The 23,148-nt window shown below is 34.3% G+C and overlaps 2 protein-coding genes across 2 annotated transcripts; both read right to left on the minus strand.

Annotated features, from left to right (window-relative positions):
- Window positions 1-1,122: 1,122 nt before the first annotated feature.
- On the minus strand, window positions 1,123-3,515 carry LOC109001075 (cytochrome P450 705A22-like). Its single transcript, XM_018978199.2, has 2 exons — window positions 2,579-3,515; window positions 1,123-2,053 (listed from the first exon to the last, which is right to left on the minus strand). The coding sequence occupies exons 1-2, from the start codon at window positions 3,485-3,487 to the stop codon at window positions 1,358-1,360; spliced, it is 1,605 nt and encodes a 534-aa protein (XP_018833744.1). The 5' UTR covers window positions 3,488-3,515; the 3' UTR covers window positions 1,123-1,357.
- A 9,762-nt stretch (window positions 3,516-13,277) lies between these two features.
- On the minus strand, window positions 13,278-22,915 carry LOC109001076. The gene is made up of 4 exons (XM_035690302.1): window positions 22,794-22,915; window positions 17,229-17,997; window positions 15,869-15,987; window positions 13,278-13,769 (listed from the first exon to the last, which is right to left on the minus strand). Exons 2-4 carry the CDS (start codon window positions 17,919-17,921, stop codon window positions 13,742-13,744), a joined length of 840 nt encoding a protein of 279 aa, XP_035546195.1. The 5' UTR covers window positions 17,922-17,997; window positions 22,794-22,915; the 3' UTR covers window positions 13,278-13,741.
- Between the last annotated feature and the right edge of the window lie 233 nt (window positions 22,916-23,148).

Below are 23,148 nucleotides of genomic sequence, written 5' to 3' on the forward strand. Positions count from 1 at the left end.
TACTGTATTGTGTTGCTTTTACTTTATTTGTCATCGTTGGTGTGTGTGCTTTGCATAGTATTTCACAACACCATCCACGTGATATAATTTTATTTGAAAAATAAAGTTAAAATTATAAGTCTTACGAATCAAACTATATCATATAGATAGTGTGTGGTGTAAAGTTCTTCAAATAGTAATACTACTCCTATGCATCTATATATAGAAAAAGATTTTCGAACAATATGCATTGAAAAGAATATTAAACCATCCAATATCATGAAATTATAAGCAGCAAACCATACACAAGTCTGACAACCCATTCACATGTGCACACATACCAAAGAATAAGACCATTAACGTAAACAATTAATAGTACCATATATATACAAGCTGTAAGACAAAAATGATTATTTTTTTTTTTACAACGAGGAGGCCGAAGGTTGAACCCTGGCTCTCGCATGCAGAAACCAGGGCTAGTACGTAGTGCCATATTTGGTCCAAAAGCCATTCGCAAAAATGATTTAATTTGAAATTTAATCATCTATGCTTACATCTTTCTACAACTATATATGGGATTGATGAGAAATAAAATAAAAATATATTTATGTGTTCCAATTAGCACCACACATCCAACATGTGATGGTTTTTAAGGTGCAACGTACAAAAGAATGAAAAACATTACTATAAGAAAATAGTTTATCTGTGATCAGTTATTAGACTATATATTTCTTGACAAAATGAGTTTGTTTTTATCGTAAATAATCCGTCACAAATATTTATTTTTCTTACTCGAAGGATCAAGGTGTTAAAAAAAACAATACATTGCTCAAGGTTGAGTACGTAAAAAGACTAGAGAGCTTTTTAAAGTCATTTTTTTCTTTCCTACAAGCATTTCAGGCCAATAAACCATAATAAAAAAGGCTTTATGGACCTATGGTAGTACTGCTTTTGTGGTATGGAACAAAAAAAGAACTCCAAGCTTTAGAGAAGTGATTTTCTTATGTTTTTTATCAAATGATCAATACATACTCACTACATATATATAATTAATATATATATATATATATATATATATATATACACCTGAGAACTCGAACAGAGAAAGAGCGAGCGCAATTAACTCAAAATATTCATCCAATGATCATTTTGGTGCTCATATATATAAATTACAAGCAACATGTTTATTCAAAACAAAAAAACAAAAGCACATGCATGGTTTTTTGTGAAGTCCATGGTTTATTTCTTATCCTGCAGGAATAATACATTACATATATATATATATATATATATCCTGCAAGCTGGCCAGTTAAATATTTTACATTCAACTTGTTTTAGGGCATGCTTTGAGCAATTATTCTAGTCCATATATTTGAAGTTACATTGAATTAGCAGCAAAGGGGTTGAAGTGAACAATAGGAAGGCATACAAGTGATTGAGCCTTGGTTAAACCAAAGCCAGAATTCTCAACTTCCATATCCACCTTAGGCGGCGCCTGATCATGATCATGATCTCCTCCATCTCTAACCTTCCAATCAAAGCATTGAACTATGGCCGCAATTGTTTGATTTATTGTGGTGTATGCTAAAGTGGAGCCAGGGCACCCTCTCCTTCCAGCCCCAAATGGAACAAAATCAATCAAACTTTGATGGCTTGTGAGTTCATTTTCATGATTTTGGTGCTTATGTAGTACCTTAGAATTATTAGAAACCAAGAACCTCTCTGGTCGAAACTCATTTGGATTGTCCCATACTTTTGGGTCTCGCATTATGCTGTACAGATTGATTGCCAACATAGTATTTTGGGATATGTCGTAGCCTTTTATCTTACAATCTTCACGGCACTCTCTTGCTGTCACAGCAATTGCTGGGTACATTCTTAGTGTTTCTTTGACAACTGCTTGCAAGTAAGGGAGATTTGGGACATCCATTTCCTCAACCAGTCTAGTACCAGTGCCAACGACAGAAACTATTTCATCTCTAAGCTTCTTGAACATCTGAGGATGGTTGATGAGCTCCGACATCGTCCATTGAATGATATCAGCCGAGGTACTAGTGCCAGCAATGAAAAGATCCTAAACAAGAAAAGTATTAATGATCAATAAATATATATCAATTGAAGCTGATCCATTAATTTAATTGTCTGTATATATATATATATATATATATGAACATTAATAATAACGAATGGGACATCAAAAATAAAGAATAGACAACACCGAAGATAATAAATTGCATTACCTCCTGTCATGGTGATTCAAGAAAGAGCAAGAGCCTAAAAGAAAATCCACTTAAGAGAAAGAAATATTTGAGTAGGAAGTGAATCTTCTGGCCTATGCATTTTGATTACCGTAATGATGGTGTACACAGACCCTTTATTTATAGGTTAGACTAGGGTCGATCAGCCTCCAACAGAGTTAGACTTGAACTATTCCTCCCATCAAGAAATATGAGGACTTATACATTACTATTTGTTCAAAATGAAACTCTTAACACCCAAGTTTAAATTAAATTAAACGTCTTAACAGATAAAATTTTAACAAAATTGATAGGCAAGAGGATGACTAAATAAAACTCTAACATTTGAAAGAATTACTTACAAGCAAGAAAGCCTTGACATGGGTTCTGGTCATCTTGAATTCAGCTTTCTCATCTTTATATACCTTTATTAGTATATCCATCAAATCTTCATTGTCTCGCTTCCCGCTTTCCTCGTGCTCCTTCCATAACCTTTCCAGAATCGCATCGTACCTCATGGTAAGATCTATAGCCTTCTTCCCATACATCCAAAAACTCAACCTCTTGAAAGGCCCCAGGACATCCCCTAAATAAAGCTTGGACCCTAACTGCAAAGACTCCTTCACCAACGCCCTAATCTGCTCAGCTTCACTACTATCACCTGAAACCTTCGCGCTCATCGCCATCTTGCACGTGGAATTGTTTGTAAATCTCATGAGCTCAGTTCCCAGATCAACCAGCTCTCTTCTCTGAGCACTGTCGAACAGTTTGCACAAAAATTGTACAAGTTCTTCACGTCGAATAGAGCGTGAATGTTCAATCTGCGCAGTACCAAGCAATTGTGTCATGGAAAGCTTCTTCATGAACCTCCAGTACTTGCCATAGGGAGCATTGAAGAACCCGGCACCCGCATAAAGTGCTTTATCTTCGATAGCGAGAGCGGGGCGGTTTGAAAAAGCAAGGTCGTTGGCTTTAAACACTTCGGTGGCGATGGAGGCTGATGAAACTACTACCATGGTCCGATAAGGGCCAAGCCGGAGGCAGAAGAGGGGGCCATGTTGGAGGGAGAGTTTGTGCAAGGATTTGTAAATGGAAGAACCTGCAAGGAGGTGTAGGTGGCCGATGAGTGGGAGGGCTGGTGGGCTTGGAGGGAGGTGGACTTTCTTCGTAGGTTTTCCGAAAACGGATCGAAGTAGGAAGATAGAAAGGACCCATATGAATAAGCAGAGAAAATAGTATTGGGTGTTAGTCAGGGTACTTAGGGAAGCCATGGCTTTGTAGCTAGCAGTCTTGATCTTTCTGCATGGCTACATGATGGCATACGTGCCTCTTATATACACATGCGTGATCAATTGATCTACAATAAGTCAATCATCGAATAATAAATAATGAAAAATTATATTCATCATCCTCACATTACACGCTACATAATTTTTTTTTTCTTACCAAATGTATAGTATATAGATGATAAGTATTAAAATTCAATTAATTTAAAAAGAATTAAAAAAACTAAAAAAACATATGGTATGTAATATGTGAAGATAATAAATAACAAAACTTGTAAATAATAGCTTCCTGTCTGTGTAAACCTTTCATTTTATTAATTTAAGGAAAATTATATTTGGTCCACCCAAATTTATCGTTCAAGTATTTTATTTTATTTTTACTTTTTTAATAATTAAAGAAATGATTATTAATAAAGTTATATTTTTTTATTTTTTTAATAATTAAAGATGTTTTAAAAAAAATACTAATAATAATAAACGTTGGCCGGCTAGCACTGACCTTCATTTAAATAGGAACAAGTCAAATATTTACGGCTAGGGTAAAAAAAAGTAAGATATTACAAGTTAAATTCAGGGTCGACTCTACAACTTAGGCCCTAGTGAAAGAATTAAAGTCCCCCAAAAATAATCCAAGTAGATTTAAAAAATAAAAACAAAAAAGAAAAGGAAGCCCCAATATTTAGAAAAAAAAAATGATTAATTCAATGACAGAACGTCAAAAACATCAAATACATCTTATGTCATTATTATTAATTTTAGAAGTGTCTCCACATAATAATTATTTTACATACTCTCATTTTAAAAATACACTTATCTTTTATTATTATTATTTTAATATATAATATGAAATTTATAAATAACAAAATCTAATTTTCAATTGTTCATAAAATTAAAATTTCGTGTAATCCTTTGAAGAGGTAAGGGCCCTTTTTATTTTCCCAAATGCATAGTTTATAATAGAATTTTATTGACAATAATGGTTATAATTGCTTCTAAGAGTCTAAAGTGCTAAAACTAAATTTGATAAAATCTTTTCTAAACTAATATTTTCTTAACAAATATTAAGTTTGTTATTAATTGAGAAGGTGCTATTAAATCTTAATTAGTAATTTTATTTTGCAAAACAATAGGAATAATTTTTAAATAAAAATATAAGAGAACTACTACAGATACAAAGATATTATACAAAATAAACTCACAAACTGATGTGACTTCATAGAATCCGTTAGATCTATTTTATAATAAAAGTAACTTTACAATCTGACGTACTACATCAAGCTACATCAGTTTGTGAGTTTAATTTGCGTAATCCATTTGTGGTTAAAGTATTTTCCAAAATATAATGTAGAAAATGAAATTAAAATAAATTTACTAAATTTTCATTTTTAAAATTTTTTTTTAAAAAAAGTCTCACTACCCTACAACCTATTGTGCCGTCTTCATGAACCTCCAATACTTGCCATAGGGAGCATTGAAGAATCCGGCAACCGCATAAGGTGCTTTATCTGCGACAGCAAGAGCGGGGCGGTTTGAAATAGCAAGGTCATTGGCTTTAAACACTTCGGTGGCGACTGAGGCCGATGAAACTACTAGCATGGTCCGATAAGGGCCAAGCCGGAGGCCGTAGAGGGGGACATGTTGGAGGGAGAGTTTGTGAAAGGATTTGTACATGGAAGAACCTGCAAGGAGGTGTAGGTGGCCGATGAGTGGGAGGGCTGGTGGGCTTGGAGGGAGGTGGACTTTCTTCGTAGGTTTTCCGAAAACGGATCGAAGTAGGAAGATAGAAATGACCCATAGGAATAAGCAGAGAAAATAGTATTGGGTGTTAGTCAGGGTACTCAGGGAAAGCCATGGCTTTGTAGCTAGCAGTCTCGATCTTTCTGCATAGCTACATGATGACATACGTGCCTCTTATATACACATGCACGTGTGTGTGCGTGACAGATTGATCTACAATCGAATAATAAATTATGAAAAATCCACTCATCATCCTTATATTACACATCACATATAATTTTTTATTTATTTATTTATTTATTTTCTCTTACCAAATCATGTATAGTATATATAATAAGTAAAAAAATTTAATTAGTTTAGGAAGAATGAAAAAAATTAAAAAAATGTGATGTGTAATATTATATAGAGATGAAGAATAGCAAAACTCGTAAATAATAGCTTCCTGTTTGTGTAGACCTTTCATTTCATTAATTTAAGGGAAATTATATTTGGTCCACAAAAATTTATCGTTCAAGTATTTTTTTTTTTTTTTACTTTTTTAATAATTAAAGAAATGATTATTAATAAAGTTATATTTTTTTATTTTTTTAATAATTAAAGATGTTTAAAAATGTTTAAAAAAAAGAAAAAAAATTACTAATAATAATAAACGTTGGCCGGCTAGCACTGCCCTTCATTTAAATAGGATACAAGTCAAATATTTACGGCTAGGGTAAAAAAAAGTACGATATTACGAGTTAAATTCAGGGTCGACTCTACAACTTAGGCCCTAGTGAAAGAATTAAAGGCCCCCAAAAATAATCCAAGTAGATTTAAAAAAAAAAACAAAAAAGAAAAGGAAGCCCCAATATTTAGAAAAAAAAATGATTAATTCAATGACAGAACATCAAATACATCTTATGTCATTATTATTAATTTTAAAAGTGTCTCCTCATAATAATTATTTTACATACTCTCATTTTAAAAATACACTTATCTTTTATTATTATTATTTTAATATATAATATAAAAATTATAAATAACAAAATCTAATTTTCAATTGTTCATAAAATTAAAATTTCGTGTAATCCTTTGAAGAGATAAGGGCCCCTTTTATTTTCCCAAATGCATGGTTTATAATAGAATTTTATTGACAATAATGGTTATAATTGATTCTAAGAGTCTAAAGTGCTAAAACTAAATTTGATAAAATCTTTTCTAAACTAATATTTTCTTAACAAATATTAAGTTTGTTATTAATTGAGAAGTGCTATTAAATCTTAATTAGTAATTTTATTTTGCAAAACAATAGGAATAATTTTTAAATAAAAATATAAGAGAACTACTACAGATACAAAGATATTATACAAAATAAACTCACAAACTGATGTGACTTCATAGAATCCGTTAGATCTATTTTATAATAAAAGTAACTTTACAATCTGACGTATTACATCAAGCTACATCAGCTTGTAAGTTTAATTTTGTGTAATCCCTTTGTGGTTAAAGTATTTTCTAAAATATAATGTAGAAAATGAAATTAAAATAAATTTAGTAAATTTTCATTTTTAAAATTTTTTTTAAAAAAAGTCTCACTACCCTACAACCTATTGTGCCGTCTTCATGAACCTCCAGTACTTGCCATAGGGAGCATTGAAGAATCCGGCAACCGCATAAGGTGCTTTATCTGCAACAGCAAGAGCGGGATAGTTTGAAATAGCAAGGTCATTGGCTTTAAACACTTCGTTGGCGACGGAGGCCGATGAAACTACTAGCATGGTCCGATAAGGGCCAAGGCGGAGGCAAACGAGGGGGGCCATGCTGGAGGGAGAGTTTGTACAAGGATTTGTACATGGAAGAACCTGCAAGGAGGTGTAGGCGGCCGATGAGTGGGAGGGCTAGTGGGCTTGGAAGGAGGTGGACTTTCTTCGTAGGTTTTCCAAAAATGGATCTAAGTAGGAAGATAGAAAGAACCCATAGGAATAAGCAGAGAAAATAGTATTGGATGTTAGTCAGGGTACTTAGGAAAAGCCATGGCTTTGTAGCTAGCAGTCTCGATCTTTCTGCATAGCCACATGATGACATACGTGCCTCTTATATACACATGCATGTGTGTGTGCGTGATAGATTGATCTACAATCGAATAATAAATAATGAAAAATTATACTCATCATCCTTATATTACACATCAGATATAATTATTTATTTATTTATTTTCTCTTACCAAATCATGTATAGTATATAATAAGTAAAAAAAAATCAATTATTTTAGGAAGAATAAAAAAAATTAAAAAAATGTGATGTGTAATATTATATAAAGATGAAGAATAACAAAACTCGTAAATAATCTGTTTGTGTAGACCTTTCATTTCATTAATTTAGAGAAAATTATATTTGGTCCACTCAAATTTATCGTTCAAGTATTTTATTTTATTTTTTATTTTTTTAATAATTAAAGAAATGATTATTAATAAAGTTATATTTTTTTAATAATTAAAGAAGTTAAAAAATATTTAAAAAAAAAGAAAAAAAAATACTAATAATAATAAACGTTGGCCGGCTAGCACTGCCCTTCATTAAATAGGATACAAGTCAAATATTTACAAAATAATTCAGGGTCGACTCTACAACTTAGGCCCTAGTGAAAGAATTAAAGGCCACCAAAAATAATCCAAGTAGACTTTAAAAAAAAACGAAAACAGAAAAGAAAGCCCCAATATTTAGAAAAAAAAATTGATTAATTCAATGACCAAACATTAAAAACATCAAATACATCTTATGTCATTATTATAAATTTTAAAAGTGTCTTCCCATAATAATTATTTCACATACTCTCGTTTTAATAATACACTCGTAATTTGTTATTATTATTTTAATATATAATATGAAAATTAAAAATAACCAAATCTAATTTTCAAATGTTCATAAAATTAAAATTTTGTATAATCCTTTAAAAAGGTAAGGTCCTTTTTATTTTCTCAAATGCATAGTTTATATATAGAATTTTATTGATAATAATGGTTATAAATGCTTCTAATTAAGAGTCTAAAGGGCATCTTGAAAAACTAAATTTGATAAAATCTTTTCTAAACTAATATTTTTTTAGCAAATATTAAGTTTGTTATTAATTGAGAAGGTGCTATTAAATCTTAATTAGTAATTTTATTTTGCAAAACAATAGGAATCATTTTTAAATAAAAATATAATGTAGAAAATAAAATTAAAATAAATTTACTAAATTTTCGTTTTTAAAATTTTTTTAAAATAAAAGTCTCACTTAAAATCTTCGCTTTAAACCCTACATGAACCTATTGAGCCATCTTTGGTTAAATGTTTACAGCTAGACTACAAAAATTTATAGCTATGTATCTGCTATGCATGGAAAGCTAGACACATGGCTGGGACTACGCAATTACGTACAAATGAGGAAATTACGGCATCAGGTGAAAATAATAATATTATATAATTGTGGAGTACGTTAAATATCATATAATTATTTTAAAAAAAAATTAAATTTATTTATTATTAAAAATTAATTTTTTTAAATAAATTATGCATTTATTCATTTTTTGCAAAAATATTATACGGCATATTGTTGTGGCTTGCGGCTTTCATTCATACTACCGTGACTGAAACAGATATGTAAAACTGCCGTAAAAAACATGTCAAGACAAAAATAAACATGCCCGAAAGATGTATTTACATGCATAAAACATATGACACAAGAAATATATGACACAAAAGATATACTTGAAAACTGTAATATATATGACACAAGATCAAAAATATGGAGAGGAGCAAATCCATTTGAAAGGCAACAAAACAGCCATATTTAAGATAAATATGGACCAGAGGCTCCACTTGCTGTACTCTTCCCTCCTTCCAAAGGCTTTGCATTATATATTGGAGAAACTCTTCTCTAGCTTTTGTTAATAAATGTTACTTTTTTAACCAATTAAAAGACTTGTACCTTTCCATGTAAGGTAGGGAAGAAAAAAAGAAAAATTTTTGCATCTGCCTACACCGGCACACACTCAATGCATTGAGTGTAAAAAAAAAAATATATATGTGAAGTGTGTGTCGGGTGTAGGCAGATGCATAGCAAACCCCAAGAAAAAATACCTTGGGCGTTATAGGTGTATGTATTTCAGTCCCCACTTAGGCTGGAAACCAATTTGTAGAAATCTGATTCTCATTTCCTCTGGAACAGCTTTAACCTTTTAAAATGCAGTAATTGAAAACAACTGATAAGTTCAAAAGCATATGATAGATGATTTCCATGAGATATCCCGAATGAGTAATGCTATTTATCATCTTAATTTTTATCATCTTCTCATCATTTTATGATGTGGCATTACATGATTAGAGACTATTTATTATATTTCACTTGTGAGCCTATCATCTAATGCCACATCATGGAATGATGAGAAAATAGATGATGAATAGATTTACCCATCCCGAAAAAGCCAAAAGTGCCCATAACTTATGTTTATTTGAATGTAAATTTCAACCCAAGACCTGTATGCTTTATATATTAAGTTGACAACAAATAACATTGGAAACCTAGAAATAAATAGAATATTCAGAAATCTATACTAACATAGCCAAATATCTATGAAGAAAATCATAAAATATATCTGACACGCATCTAAGTTGTTTATAAAAGGCTAGAAATCCAATGAAGTCAAGGTCAATATACTAAATTGGATGAATATTTCATGATAAGGGTTCTAAATGATCCATATAAAAAGCAGAGGGAGACAGATCAACAAACCAGTAAGCACCACCAGTACCTTTGAAAGATGGCACTTTTCTGTCATATTTGAAACTTGATAAAGAAAATGTAATCGGGAACATATCTAAAGAAAAAGAATATAAAACCAAATAAAAAAACATTAGCAGGATAGTGTGACAAATATTATATGATAAGACGAAAATGAAATATCATAAATTTACCCATTCATTCATCTAAAATATATCTCCAAGAAGAAAATGACATGATTTAAAATTCACCAAAAAGGAGCTGCATAAGATTAATAAGGATCTAGAAAAGTCAAATTAGACATATTACGTAATGGGAAGAACCACTAAGAGGAAAGTGAGAGTCATGCCAGTCGTGCATGTTGACATATTCATGTATTAGGGCTGTACAGAAACTGGCAGGATTGATCGTTGTCGACAGGAATCGACTGTCAGAGTTCGAAACCGGCCGAAATCAGTGGAGAACCGATTGGCCGACAGAAGAAATTTGATGAAATCGATGTCGGTCAATTCAATCCTGGTCTGATTCAAGTTCAAACCGTCAAACTAGTCGACAAAATATAAATATATATATATATCGTATATAAAATGACGTTGTTTCACTTAAGTGAATTAGACGACGTCGTTTTATAACTTAGTCTTACGAAAAAAAAAAAAAAAACCTTAATATGAAACGACGCATTTGGTTTTATATACCAAACAGAGCCGTTTTCGGTTAGAGTTTCATGAGCCCTAACCCCAAAACCCCCAGCTCCCATCTATTTGCACTATTTCAGACTTTCAACTCTCTCTCTCTCTCTCTCTCACATAGAGATTTTGCCCTGATGTCATCGCTCTCTCCAATGCCATTGTTGCCTCTTTGCCACCCCTGATCTCTCCCTCTGATCATAAAGAAGCCCAAAAGGCCCAAAGTCTCACTCTCTCGCCGTTGGGTATGATGTTAATTTCAATTTATCTGGTTTTTGAAATGATTTTTCTTATGTTTGGAGTTTAGGAAAGTCTATGATGTTGTTGTGTTGATAGGGTTTTGAAGGGAAAACCGACGAGAACACCAATGAACCGATCATAACTGACCGAAATTACACCGGCCTATTTTGTCCCCCTTAATCGATCATTTTCTATCGGCACCACCCTTTGAAAAAATATGTTGGTTCAATTTCGGTTTTGGACCGAAACCACACTAATAGTGTCGATTTCACCCCTGTCATGTATCATCTCAATTAGAAGGACATATTTGTGCCTCATCGTGCTAGGCCCAGCCCAATTACCATAGCTAAAAGCCTAGTGTTATAAGGTTCAACGTATTGCAAGGAAAATGCCCAATCTAGGTCGGGGAAGACGGGACAGAAATTGCTTGGGCACTCCTCCAACCACGCCGCATTAAATGACCCGATATGGGTCGAGATCTCATCTTGATAAGGAGTACCGCATTAAATTCGACAAGATGCCGCCCCCAGGCACAAAGGCTCAACGTGGGTTGAGACCCCCTAATAGAGGTTGCCGCATTAAATAAGACAACATGTCGTCCAGAGTATGGACGAACACCCCAGGCACAAGGAGAACAATAGTCCCACCGAAATAGGGAGTATAAAGGTCCCGATATAGGAACAATTCAAGGATTCATTTTCTCTCCCTATTCTCCTCTCTCTCTCTCTCTCTCTCTCTCTCTCTCACTCTCACACACACACACGCACACTCTCTCTCTCTCTCTCTCATACTTTGAAACATAAATTAACTTAAGTATCAGAGCTTTTTTTTTATACTCCAGGCCATCAAGCTTATCCTTAACAGTTGGCGTCATCTGTGCGATACTTAAGTAAAACTAACGTGCCTTTCGTATGCCTCTTGCGACCTGGTCCCAGATAGGGGTAAATTCGGTTCGGTTCGGTTCGGTCAGTCCATAAGAGATTTTTGGGACCAAACCAAACTCTCATATGGACTGGACCAGACCAAAACCATTTTGTCCGGTCGGTCCATTCAGTTTAACCTAATACAAAATGATGATTTATCCAATAACTTCGATATTTTACAAAAGTTTTATCTAAGAACTTTAATTAGATGTAGATATTAATAATTAGTTAATGGTGATAAGTTAATTAATTGATATAATACATTAGTTAATTGATAGCATATTAGTAATTGGATATTTAACATTTATATTGTCAATTGTGATAGATTAGATGAAAATTACATAATTAACTATACAATTATTATACAAAATAATATATATTAAAAATATTTTAAAATATGTATATTATATTTGGTCAGTCTGGGGTGGAAAAACCCCACCCCGGGACTGGAATGAGAGTCGAAAATTTTGTAAAGGGAAGACTAAAACCGACCGGTCCGATTGGTTTTTCAGGTCCTAACTGAATAGGAAGCTACCTCAACCAACATGGATGGAAGGTTTGCAGAAATGGATGAGCGAATTAAAAAGATAGCATTGGAAATAAAAAATCTCCAACTAGAAAACGAGATAATGAAGCATAGGAATTCGGGATCGGGGGAAGGTGCTAGCACGAGCCATATCAAGCGAATTGTGGTAGAGCTGCACAGCGCATGAGGGGTCGCCTTTGATGAAAAGGAAAAGAAAAAGATGCACCTTGAGCTATGTAGCCTCATGGGCAAGTGCGAAGAGATGGCTACAAAGATAAGAGCATCTTCCTTGATCAACCAACTGCTAAGTAGCATGGACCTCCCTTATAGCGCCGAAATTATGGAAGTCCTGCTCTCACCAAAATTCAAGTCATGCAGATTGAGATGTACGACGGATCTAAAGACATAGTCGAACATCTCGAATTGTTACTCAACAGAATTGTTTTACATTTCATGACTCTCCATCACATTTCATTTCTTGTTGTCGAATGTTTACTACCGCACAAACATCGTAGCAGCCACCCAACACGGTCAAGCCATCTCTCTCCTAGTTACTTAAGTCGATGTTTCGCACTCACACCTAAAACAAAGGAGGGAACACCTCTCCTAAGTGTCACATCTCTTCTCACCACCCAGCGCAGTCGAGTCCATCTCTTACCTGGTTATTTAAGTCAATGCTCTGTGCTTGCACACAGTGAATAAAGGAGGAAACACATCTCTTAAGTATCTCATCTCTCCTAACCACCCAATGAACTCGAGTCCTTCTCCTGCCTAGTCACTTAAGCCTAAGTGTTTCCGCACCCAAACAACTGTCGATAGCCTTTTCATTCAAATCAACGGGACATCAGTCAACATAGTAAGTGAGCGCCCAAAAAGGAGGGGAAGAAGAGGAAGAAAGCAAGAGTGCACAAATTCCTAGACATCAAAAAAGTTTTAATTAGAACATATGCATATTAATTAAAGCAATAGGAGCCAAAAACTTACGTAAAACACATGTATTCTCAAAAAGAAAAAAAAACAACATAAAATTAATTTTGGGCAGTAGAACGAGGGAAGGCGTCAGGCACAGGTCTCTACCCAAGGAGTTGAGAAACTCGCAAGCCTCCTAATCAAGCTTGAATATCTCTAAGTCCAGGGTCTCCAAGTTGACCTGGGTGTTCTATAGTAGGAACTCTTGCATTTTCTTTAGGCCCAAAACATCCGCATAACTCCAAGCTCGATTACAGACCTTTTTAGCCGCCATTATCTGAGAAGAGAGCCTAGCGAGACCCTTATTGGAGGAGGCGAGCTTGGACTTCAACTCCTTCACCAGCCTCTTTCGCAACCTCACCTTTTTCTTAGCAAAGCAGTGCTTAGTATCCACGACGGCCTTGTCTCTCATGATTGTCACGTGCTACACCACATGCTTGTCTCCCTAAAGAAAATGAAGCAAACAACACAAATAAAACCACTAAATTACAGCTTCAAAGAAAAATCAAACTCCATAGAGAATACTTATTTGTAAGGACCAACAAGTTGCAGTATATTTGAAAAAAGAGGCTTCAGAAAATTTTTTCTATCACAAGCCTAGTCAATATTATCCATAGTATGAATCATATATTTGGGAAATTAATAGCCGTTATAAAGTCTCACTACAGTTTTTTAGACGCCCAAAGTTCTACATAAAATTGATAATTGCTATCACTCAGTAACTTGTCTCAATTTTAAAGCTCAGAAGGCAACTGCCAGCACATGAAAGAGTTAGGGCTAGTTTGGGAACACAAGTGATCTCAGTTATTCTCAGATATTTCCTTCCCAAACATCACTCAAATACAAAACACATTTTAATTTTAAATCTTTAACTTTTTCATCTAATCATTACAACTTTCCCAAGCTCCCAAACAAAACACAAAAACCAATACAACTTTTTCAATTTTCAAAACAAAAATAATATTAAATTTATACTCAAAACAATTTTTTAACTTTATAATATTTTTATTCAACTTTTTCTCTCTCATTCACAAAACCTAATAAAACATTCTAACTCAAACCATTTTACTATTATTCACAAACTATTTCACTACTATTCACATATAATATGAGATATTCCAAGTGTTCAAACAAGCACTTAATGTAGAATTCTAATATGAGAAATGATATTTGCAGTCGAAGAGTGCGCAATCCTTTTGAAAAAAAATGAGTAAATATGGGACCTACGTGAAAAAAAATTAATTTTTTAATGATGAACTCCATTCTTTTTAAAAAAATTATGCGACACTTACGCACTCCACGATTGTATCTAGCATTACTCTTCTAATATAGAAAGAAAAAGACAAAGTAAGCATGGCACTTATGTCATCTTATCAATTGTTTAATAGGGACTGCTCAGTGCCATTTTCAAAATACAAATATGACCAGAAACATAGTGTGCCTTACCTTGTCCTCTCACATCAAATCATTTACTGGGGTCCACTGAAAATCCATGCACGGCATATCTAATTATATAATGGAAGGGAATAAGAGACAAAATTCATCTACATCAACAATGCCACTAGTTCAACTTTACCAGGCTATTGTGCAAATACAGGTCCCAGTATTATTGCAAGATGAAAGAAAATCTATGTTCCTAATATAAACTATAAAACTTAAGGAAGACCCCCGATCATGCAGGACTTTTGAAAGCCACAACAAGAGTCTCCGCTGCAATCATGCTTTGTTAAGCATTTATATGCAACTATTTATTGGTGATTAATCACGAAGTATATTTATTAGCAAAGAAATCTAAAATCTTTAGAAATGTCGGATAAAGTCCCCAGCAGAAACAAGAATTAACAGTTTGTATGGGAATGGAACCTGCAGCATGTGCCTAAAATATGCACTACATAAAATTTAATGATTCTATTTTTACAGGGGAACTTTCAAATGAATTTATGAAAGAGAGATACTTTAGACTTCACACACATAACTTGGATTAATTTGATTACCACCCTAAACACAAGGAATAAAGGAAAGAAGTCAGGCAAATGCTTTTCTAGGTAAACTCCTCTCCTGTGCAAGTGAAGCGTCAAAAACTCACGTTTGAATATATTTTTTTTTTTTTATCGGTATTCAAGAATTTTATTCATAAGAATAGGCAAAGCCAAAGTACACAGAGAGAAACTCATGTTTGATTTTAAGAGAGAGTTTGTACAGAACCTAGCATAATTATCTTCAGGTCATCAAAAAAAGATTGATAGTGGTTTATGCTCTTAAGGCAAGGATTAAAGGGCAGTGCCACTAAGCTGGATGCGAATGTTAACACCTGATCAACAACTAAATTATAAACAAATTTCCAGAGCTAGTACCTGCATGGAATTTGCATCCTGGTGTGTAAACAAGAATATTATCAATATAAACTTCTAGCAGTCTGCAGCCATTTTTTTAATGTTTCAACGGAAGTTAACATTGACACAATATAGTAGCAAAAACACAATATATCACATAAAAACAACTGACCGAGCTCTTTGATATGATCATGGTATAAAGAAGTGGTACCTCAGACCAGATACAGTATGTCTTTGTCTCAACAAACCTAGCTCAGTTTCTGCCAGGGAAGCGGGTCTCTCATTCTCTACCAATTGATCATTTCGCAAAAACCTACCTCTAAGTAACGACTGCAAAAAATTAATCAAATGGTTGTGTTACATTTTGTATGCAAATTTTCCAATGCTGTAAATTCCGGCATCACAAAAGCAATATAACAGAATTGCACCATAAACAAGCAAAGGAACAGAAAGGTTAAATGCAACTCTATAACAATGAACAAACCTCAATGCAAACTAGCCTTTTGCAAGCATCAACAAATCAAGTTGGCCCACTAATATGACAAAAGAAAAACTTAAAAATAGAAATTATCCATGATCTTCTAATAACTAAGATATTGGTAAATATAGTTGTGCTTTTGTTTTATGAATACATGAAATACACATCAATATCCATCAAAGAAACATAGATTAATATGTCCTTCAGCAATATCACATTGAACAGATTTTTTCTATTGGTAATATCATATTAAACAGGAATATCCACATCATGGATTAATATTTCCCTCAAAGATGTTAACACTTAAATTTGAGATTCACAGCAACAACTAATACTTCAACTCACGCCCCCCCTCCACCAGAAACTGCAGAGCCATTGAGGACTGATTCAAAGGCAACTCATTTGACAAGAACAGTGCACATTTTATTGCATTTTCCTTGTGAATATTACATATTACACAGAAAATTTTCTCTGTTCTCAATGATGGCAAACCTACAATTTTGAAAAGGCAATAGCTATTTGGGTTTAATAGTAAAGAACAGTACCTTTCTCTTATGCAAATTACAATACATAATTTAAGGAAGTCTTTTTTTTTTAAGTCACAAAAGTTAAGAGAGAAAATTGAAGTTTAGTTAATACAAAGGAAACAAAGCAAAAGTTTATTTTTACTTAAAAGAAAACCTATAAAATTAACAGCTTTCATATCTCTTGTTGTCATTCATTTTATGAGGACCCGCAGAACTGATTTTCTGTATCGAACTCTTAACTGGAACATGTTACAAGTTTGTCTAGTCGATATGTGAATATCTTTATATTAAAGCGTGGATATCCTCCATCCACTCTAGGACTTTCCAATACAATAAATGAATAATAAAAAAAACACTTCTACGACCAAAATCTATTCTTCACTGATATTTTCCAAGTCCCCATATCTTTCAAATTTTATACCAATTTCATGGGACAACAGTTGACAAAGTTTATACTTAAAAAACAGTTGACAAAGTTTATGCACAAAAGTAGAAAGAGCAGAAAAGTGAAAAACCAAGGAAGAGACAGAAATTGCAAAATTTATAGAAACTTTTCAGCCATTAACCTGAATACGGTTTCTGTGAGCAAATTGTGATACAGCACGACAATGCAACAAGCCTTGAAGCTCAGTTTGCCTTTCCCTCTCAGCCTTCTTTATCATATCAAGCAAAGCTTGTCTGCCACATAATCTCCGAATGCCCCTCCTGCTATGCTCATTCCGGCCTTCATTCTGGTTAACAACCAATCCATCACGAATTTGCTCAATCTGAGTACTGATATCAGCAGCTTGCTCTTCTCTAATGTCACTAAAAGCACCTCTCTGCCGGCTATTCATTTGTACCCACTCCCTTATGATTCTCACTCTCCCCTGCTCTGTTTCACCCAGCCACTCTGCCCTTGGGCTGTTGTTAATATGAGAAACATTTGACGGATGTTCCCTCACACCACTGTTCATCCATTCCCGAAAAATCTGTCTCACCCTCTCCCTTTCAACTTCCCCAAAATCTGAAGAATGTTCACAGTTAAAATTGCTTGGATCAATATTTTCATTTGGTGAGCCAATTTGAATTTGAGACCATGCTCCATACTCGCTCTCAGTCAGACTTGTGACCTCCCAACCACCCCCATGTTCATTACTATCAGTATCCGAACCTTGACCCTTTGAGTGGTCAGCAATCAACCTGTCACTCCTTCGTGGGACAACTCTTTCTTGTGGAAAGCGACTCACCACATGCTCATCCTCAAGCTCCCGCCACATCTGCAATAAAGAGGATGCCTGGGAACTGACTCTCCCTTCATCAACTTGCTGCCCTGATGCTTGAGAATGAGATACCCTATGGAAAGAAGAGTCTCTTAAAGTATATGATGATGTGGCTCAAATGGTTAATATCATTGGCTGATGTAAAAGTTAGTTAGTTAGTTACACTCAGCTCCTTCTATAAATAGAATGATGTAAACAATTACATGCAATCAATTCAATACAGAAGCAAAGTTTACACGACTCTGTTTTATCTTCTTTTTTGCTTAGTTTCATTTCTTGTATCAAGATTTCATGTCTTGATTCAGATTTTATCATGGTATCAGACGAAATCTGATTTCTTTGCTTAGTCTGAATCTACGTGATCTCCTTCAAAATGACGGATTCAACTCCACCAGTTCTACAAAATCAACAGAGTTTGGTTGAAGATTCCTACTACTTGCATCATGGAGAGAATCCTGGTTTGATGCTAGTATCGCAGCAGTTAAATGGAGACAATTATCCTTTATGGAGACAATTATCCAATGATTTGATATTGCATAATGTTCTTTGTGTCCCCTCTTTCTCATATAATCTCATATCAGCAAGTAAATTGACTAAAGACATTCACTGCTGTCTTCTTTTCATTTCTAAATTCTGTTTTGTACAGGGCCTATCTACATGGAAAACGATTGGCATGGGTGAAGAAATAGCTGGTTTATATCATCTCTTGCAAAAACCCTCAATTGATTCATCATCCATTGCTCTCTCAGTCAATAAAGAATTTGATCTTTGGCATTATAGATTAGGCCATCTTTCCCTCTCTAGACTAAAAGCTCTCAATAAATCTGTACCAAGCATTACAATTTCCAATTCTTTTCCATGTAATGTTTGTCCATTGGCAAAACAGAAATGTCTTCCATTTGAACATAGTAATAACAATGCTTTGGTTCCATTTCATCTTGTGCATTGCGATATATGGGGACCATTTTCAGTTGCTTCCTTAGATGGTTCTAAGTTCTTTCTAACAATTGTGGATGATTTTTCTAAGTGCACTTGGGTGTATCTTATGAAGCAAAAATCTCAAACTAGACAGTACCTTCAATCATTCTTTTCCCTTGTTGAAAATCAATTTAGTCTCAAAATTAAATGCATTCGAACAGACAATGGGGCTGAATTCCATATGCCTGATTATTATTTAGCTAAAGGTGTGATTCATCAAAGGAGTTGTGTTGAGAAACCACAACAAAATGGTGTGGTGGAAAGAAAACATCAGCATTTGCTGAATGTTGCTAGATCTCTTAGATTTCAGGCCTCATTACCATTACAGTTTTGGGGTGATTGTATTTTAACAGCAACACATTTAATCAATTTAACTCCCACACCTTTACTAGGTAATAAATCACCATATGAAGTTCTTCATTCATCTCCTCCTTCTTATAATCATTTAAGAGTATTCGGATGTCTTTGTTTTGCATCCACTCTTACCAGAAATAGATCAAAGTTTGATCCCCGAGCCAAAAAGAGTATTTTCATTGGATATCCTTTTGCTGTAAAAGGATATAAATTGTATGATCTTGAATCTCATACAACATTTCTGTCTCGTGATGTGGTATTTCATGAGTCTATTTTTCCCTTTTCATCCATAGACTCAAATTCTTCTTCTAATATTGATCCTTTTCTTGTTCTACCCAACATCATTCCTGAAACAACAAATTCACATATTGCAAATAGCATTCTGTCTACAGAATTCTCCTCTTCTGATTCCAATAATTCAGATTCAAACAATTCTTCTTTATCCTCATCTCCCATTCCTTTATCTTCATATCCCATTCCTTTATCCACATCTCCCATTCCTTTATCCTCACCTCACATTCCTCCTCGACAGTCCACAAGACAAAGAAAACAACCCAGTTATTTGCAAGATTATCATTGTCAACTAGCTTTGACAGAAAACAACCAAGCTTTTCTTCAATCTTCTCAATCGGATTTCATGGCAGAAAGTTCTCAAGGTACACGTTATCCTCTTTCTAATTCTGTTTCTTATCATAAACTCTCACCTTCTCATAGATGTTTTACTTTATCAATTTCTTCTCACACTGAACCAAAGTCATTTTCTCAAGCCACAAAAATTTCTGAGTGGCAAGAAGCTATGCAAGCTGAAATCAAAGCTCTTGAACAAAACAAAACATGGACTCTTACTTCCTTACCTGTAGGAAAGAAACCTATAGGCTGCAAGTGGATTTATCGTATAAAATACAAGGCAGATGGGAGCATTGAAAGGTATAAAGCCCGATTGGTTGCAAAGGGCTATACACAAGTTGAAGGATTGGATTTTCAGGAAACTTTTTCTCCTGTTGCAAAATTAACCACAGTGAGATGTTTACTAGCTTTGGCAGCTGCTAAGAACTGGCATTTACATCAATTAGATGTAAATAATGCCTTCTTGCATGGTGACCTCAATGAAGAAGTCTATATGGACATACCACCAGGCTTTGCAGAAAAAGGAGATACTCGAGTATGCAAACTTACCAAGTCTCTTTATGGGCTAAGGCAAGCCTCACGCCAATGGTTTTCTAAACTATCTTCTGCCATTCTTGACTATGGATTCACCAAGTCAAATTCTGATCACTCCCTCTTCATTAAAACCACTGCCTCTTCATTCATTGCCTTGTTAGTTTATGTAGATGACATAATACTAGCAAGCAATGACATTGATTCTATTACTGCACTAAAGTCATTCTTAAATGACAGATTCAAAATAAAAGATTTGGGGATATTGAAGTACTTTTTGGGTTTGGAAGTGGCCAGATCTGATAAAGGCATCACTTTGTGCCAAAGAAAATACGCATTGGATATTCTCCAAGACTCAGGTTTACTAGCAGCAAAACCTATTCAGTTTCCCATGGAACAAAACATCAAACTCTCTTCATCTGAGGGTGATTTAATTGAAGATGCTTCAAGCTATCGCAGGTTAATTGGTAGGTTGATATACCTCACCATATCTCGACCAGACTTGACTTATGCAGTTCAAGTTCTTAGCCAATACATGGATAAACCACGGCAACCTCACCTAGATGCAGCTCATAGAGTCATAAAATATTTAAAGGGAACACCTGCACAAGGATTGTTCTTTCCAGCAAACTCAGATTTTCATCTCAAGGCTTTCTGTGACTCGGATTGGGCAAGGTGTGTGGATTCTCGAAAATCAGTAACTGGCTTTTGTGTTTTCCTTGGTGACTCACTTATATCTTGGAAATCTAAAAAGCAACAAACTGTGTCAAGATCTTCAGCCGAAGCTGAATATAGAGCTATGGCATCCACCACTTGTGAATTGACTTGGTTACTTAATCTAATGAAGGACTTTCAGATTGATCATCCCCAACCTGCTCTACTGTTTTGTGACAACAAAGCTGCCCTTCACATTGCAGCAAATCCCGTGTTTCATGAGAGAACAAAACACATTGAAATAGACTGCCACATTGTAAGAGAGAAGATGTTAGCCAACCTCATCAAGCCACTACATGTTGCTTCCGCTCATCAACTCAGTGATATCTTTACCAAACCTCTTGGCTGCAACCAGTTTCATAGTTTGCTATCCAAGATGGGAATTTTAGACATTCATTCTCCATCTTGAGGGGGACTCTTAAAGTATATGATGATGTGGCTCAAATGGTTAATATCATTGGCTGATGTAAAAGTTAGTTAGTCAGTTACACTCAGCTCCTTCTATAAATAGAATGATGTAAACAATTACATGCAATCAATTCAATACAGAAGCAAAGTTTACACGACTCTGTTTTATCTTCTTTTTTGCTTAGTTTCATTTCTTGTATCAAGATTTCATGTCTTGATTCAGATTTTATCAGAGTCGAGCACAGTAACGTTGTGTAGGCCAGCAATAGCCATTCTTCTAATCTGACACTACAATCAATCAACCTGTTAGCTTGAAATGCATAAAAAACGCAGTTATTCCAAGGAAGTAAAATTGGATCGTTTCCATTAAAATCTGATCATCGCATCTACATCAGTGTCAAGGCCATCATTTTCATCACAATTGGAATTGCACCCAGCATGAATCCCAGGGGCAACTGAGTCCTATGCTTTTCTCTGCAGCAATTAAAATCCAGTCACCTCCACTATACTCAATCCTAATCTAGCCTTGAATTCAAAATCATCAAACAAACTTGTAATATATTTTTTTCCAATTTCAATACCTTAAAAACAAAGATTTAGCAGGCAGTTAGCTGAATTCCAATAGTCAAAAACCACTGCAACTAACCATTCAATTTCTCAATACTCTGTTTGGTTTCCAAGAAAATCAAATATAATAAAATCCTGCATATCAGATTTCTAGAATTTAGAATCCCTGACAGATCAACCACCGCCGAATTGAGACTGAAAAAGCTATTTTTCCCACTCCAATGACTCCACGGGTAAATAATTCTCTGTTTGTAAGAATCCCCAAAGGTTCATTTACTTTCTCATACTCTATTTGGTTGCCGAGAAAATCAAATAAAATAAAATCCTGCATATAGAATTTGGAATTCCAGATAGACCAAACTCCACGAAATTGGGACCGAAAAAACTATTTGGCCCACTCAAATGGCTCCACCGGGACATTGCTACTTTCAGAATCCCAAAAGAAAGATTCAAACTCATATTTTCCATTGCTCTCTCCACCTTTCCCGGAAACCAAGCAGAGGGAAGACGAAAACCGACTAAAATAATAAATTCTGCAGAATATATCAATCGAATGACTAAAAAAAAAAAAACCCGAGACATATCGCATTGAGAGAGAGAGAGAGACCAAACACGGCATTTGAAGTACACAAGACTCGTTTCTGAAAAATTAAAGCGCAAGATAGAGTATGAAAGATAAAAGAGACGTACCACTGAAGTTCAATCCAGATATGATTTTGAAGTAAAGGAAAAGGAACCCTAGCTGTGAAGAAAGTTACGGAGAGAGAATAAGGAAAAGTTAGAGAGAGAGAGAGAGAGAGGAGAAGAGGAAGAGGAGTGAGGGAAGAGGAAGAACTAGCTCCGACTTATTTCTGAATACAAATATAATATATATAGATGGTTGGAGATTAAATATGAATAAAAAAATTTTTTAGAGATTAAAAATGAATAATAACTTTTTAAATTTGAAAAAATCTATATATGTATTATAATTTAAAATTTTATATTTATCTATTTGACTAATTCAATATAATTTTATTTTAATGAAATTTATCAAATTTTATAT

The sequence above is a fragment of the Juglans regia genome, chromosome 5, assembly GCF_001411555.2.
Source record: "Juglans regia cultivar Chandler chromosome 5, Walnut 2.0, whole genome shotgun sequence".
NCBI classification, from domain to species: Eukaryota; Viridiplantae; Streptophyta; class Magnoliopsida; order Fagales; family Juglandaceae; genus Juglans; species Juglans regia.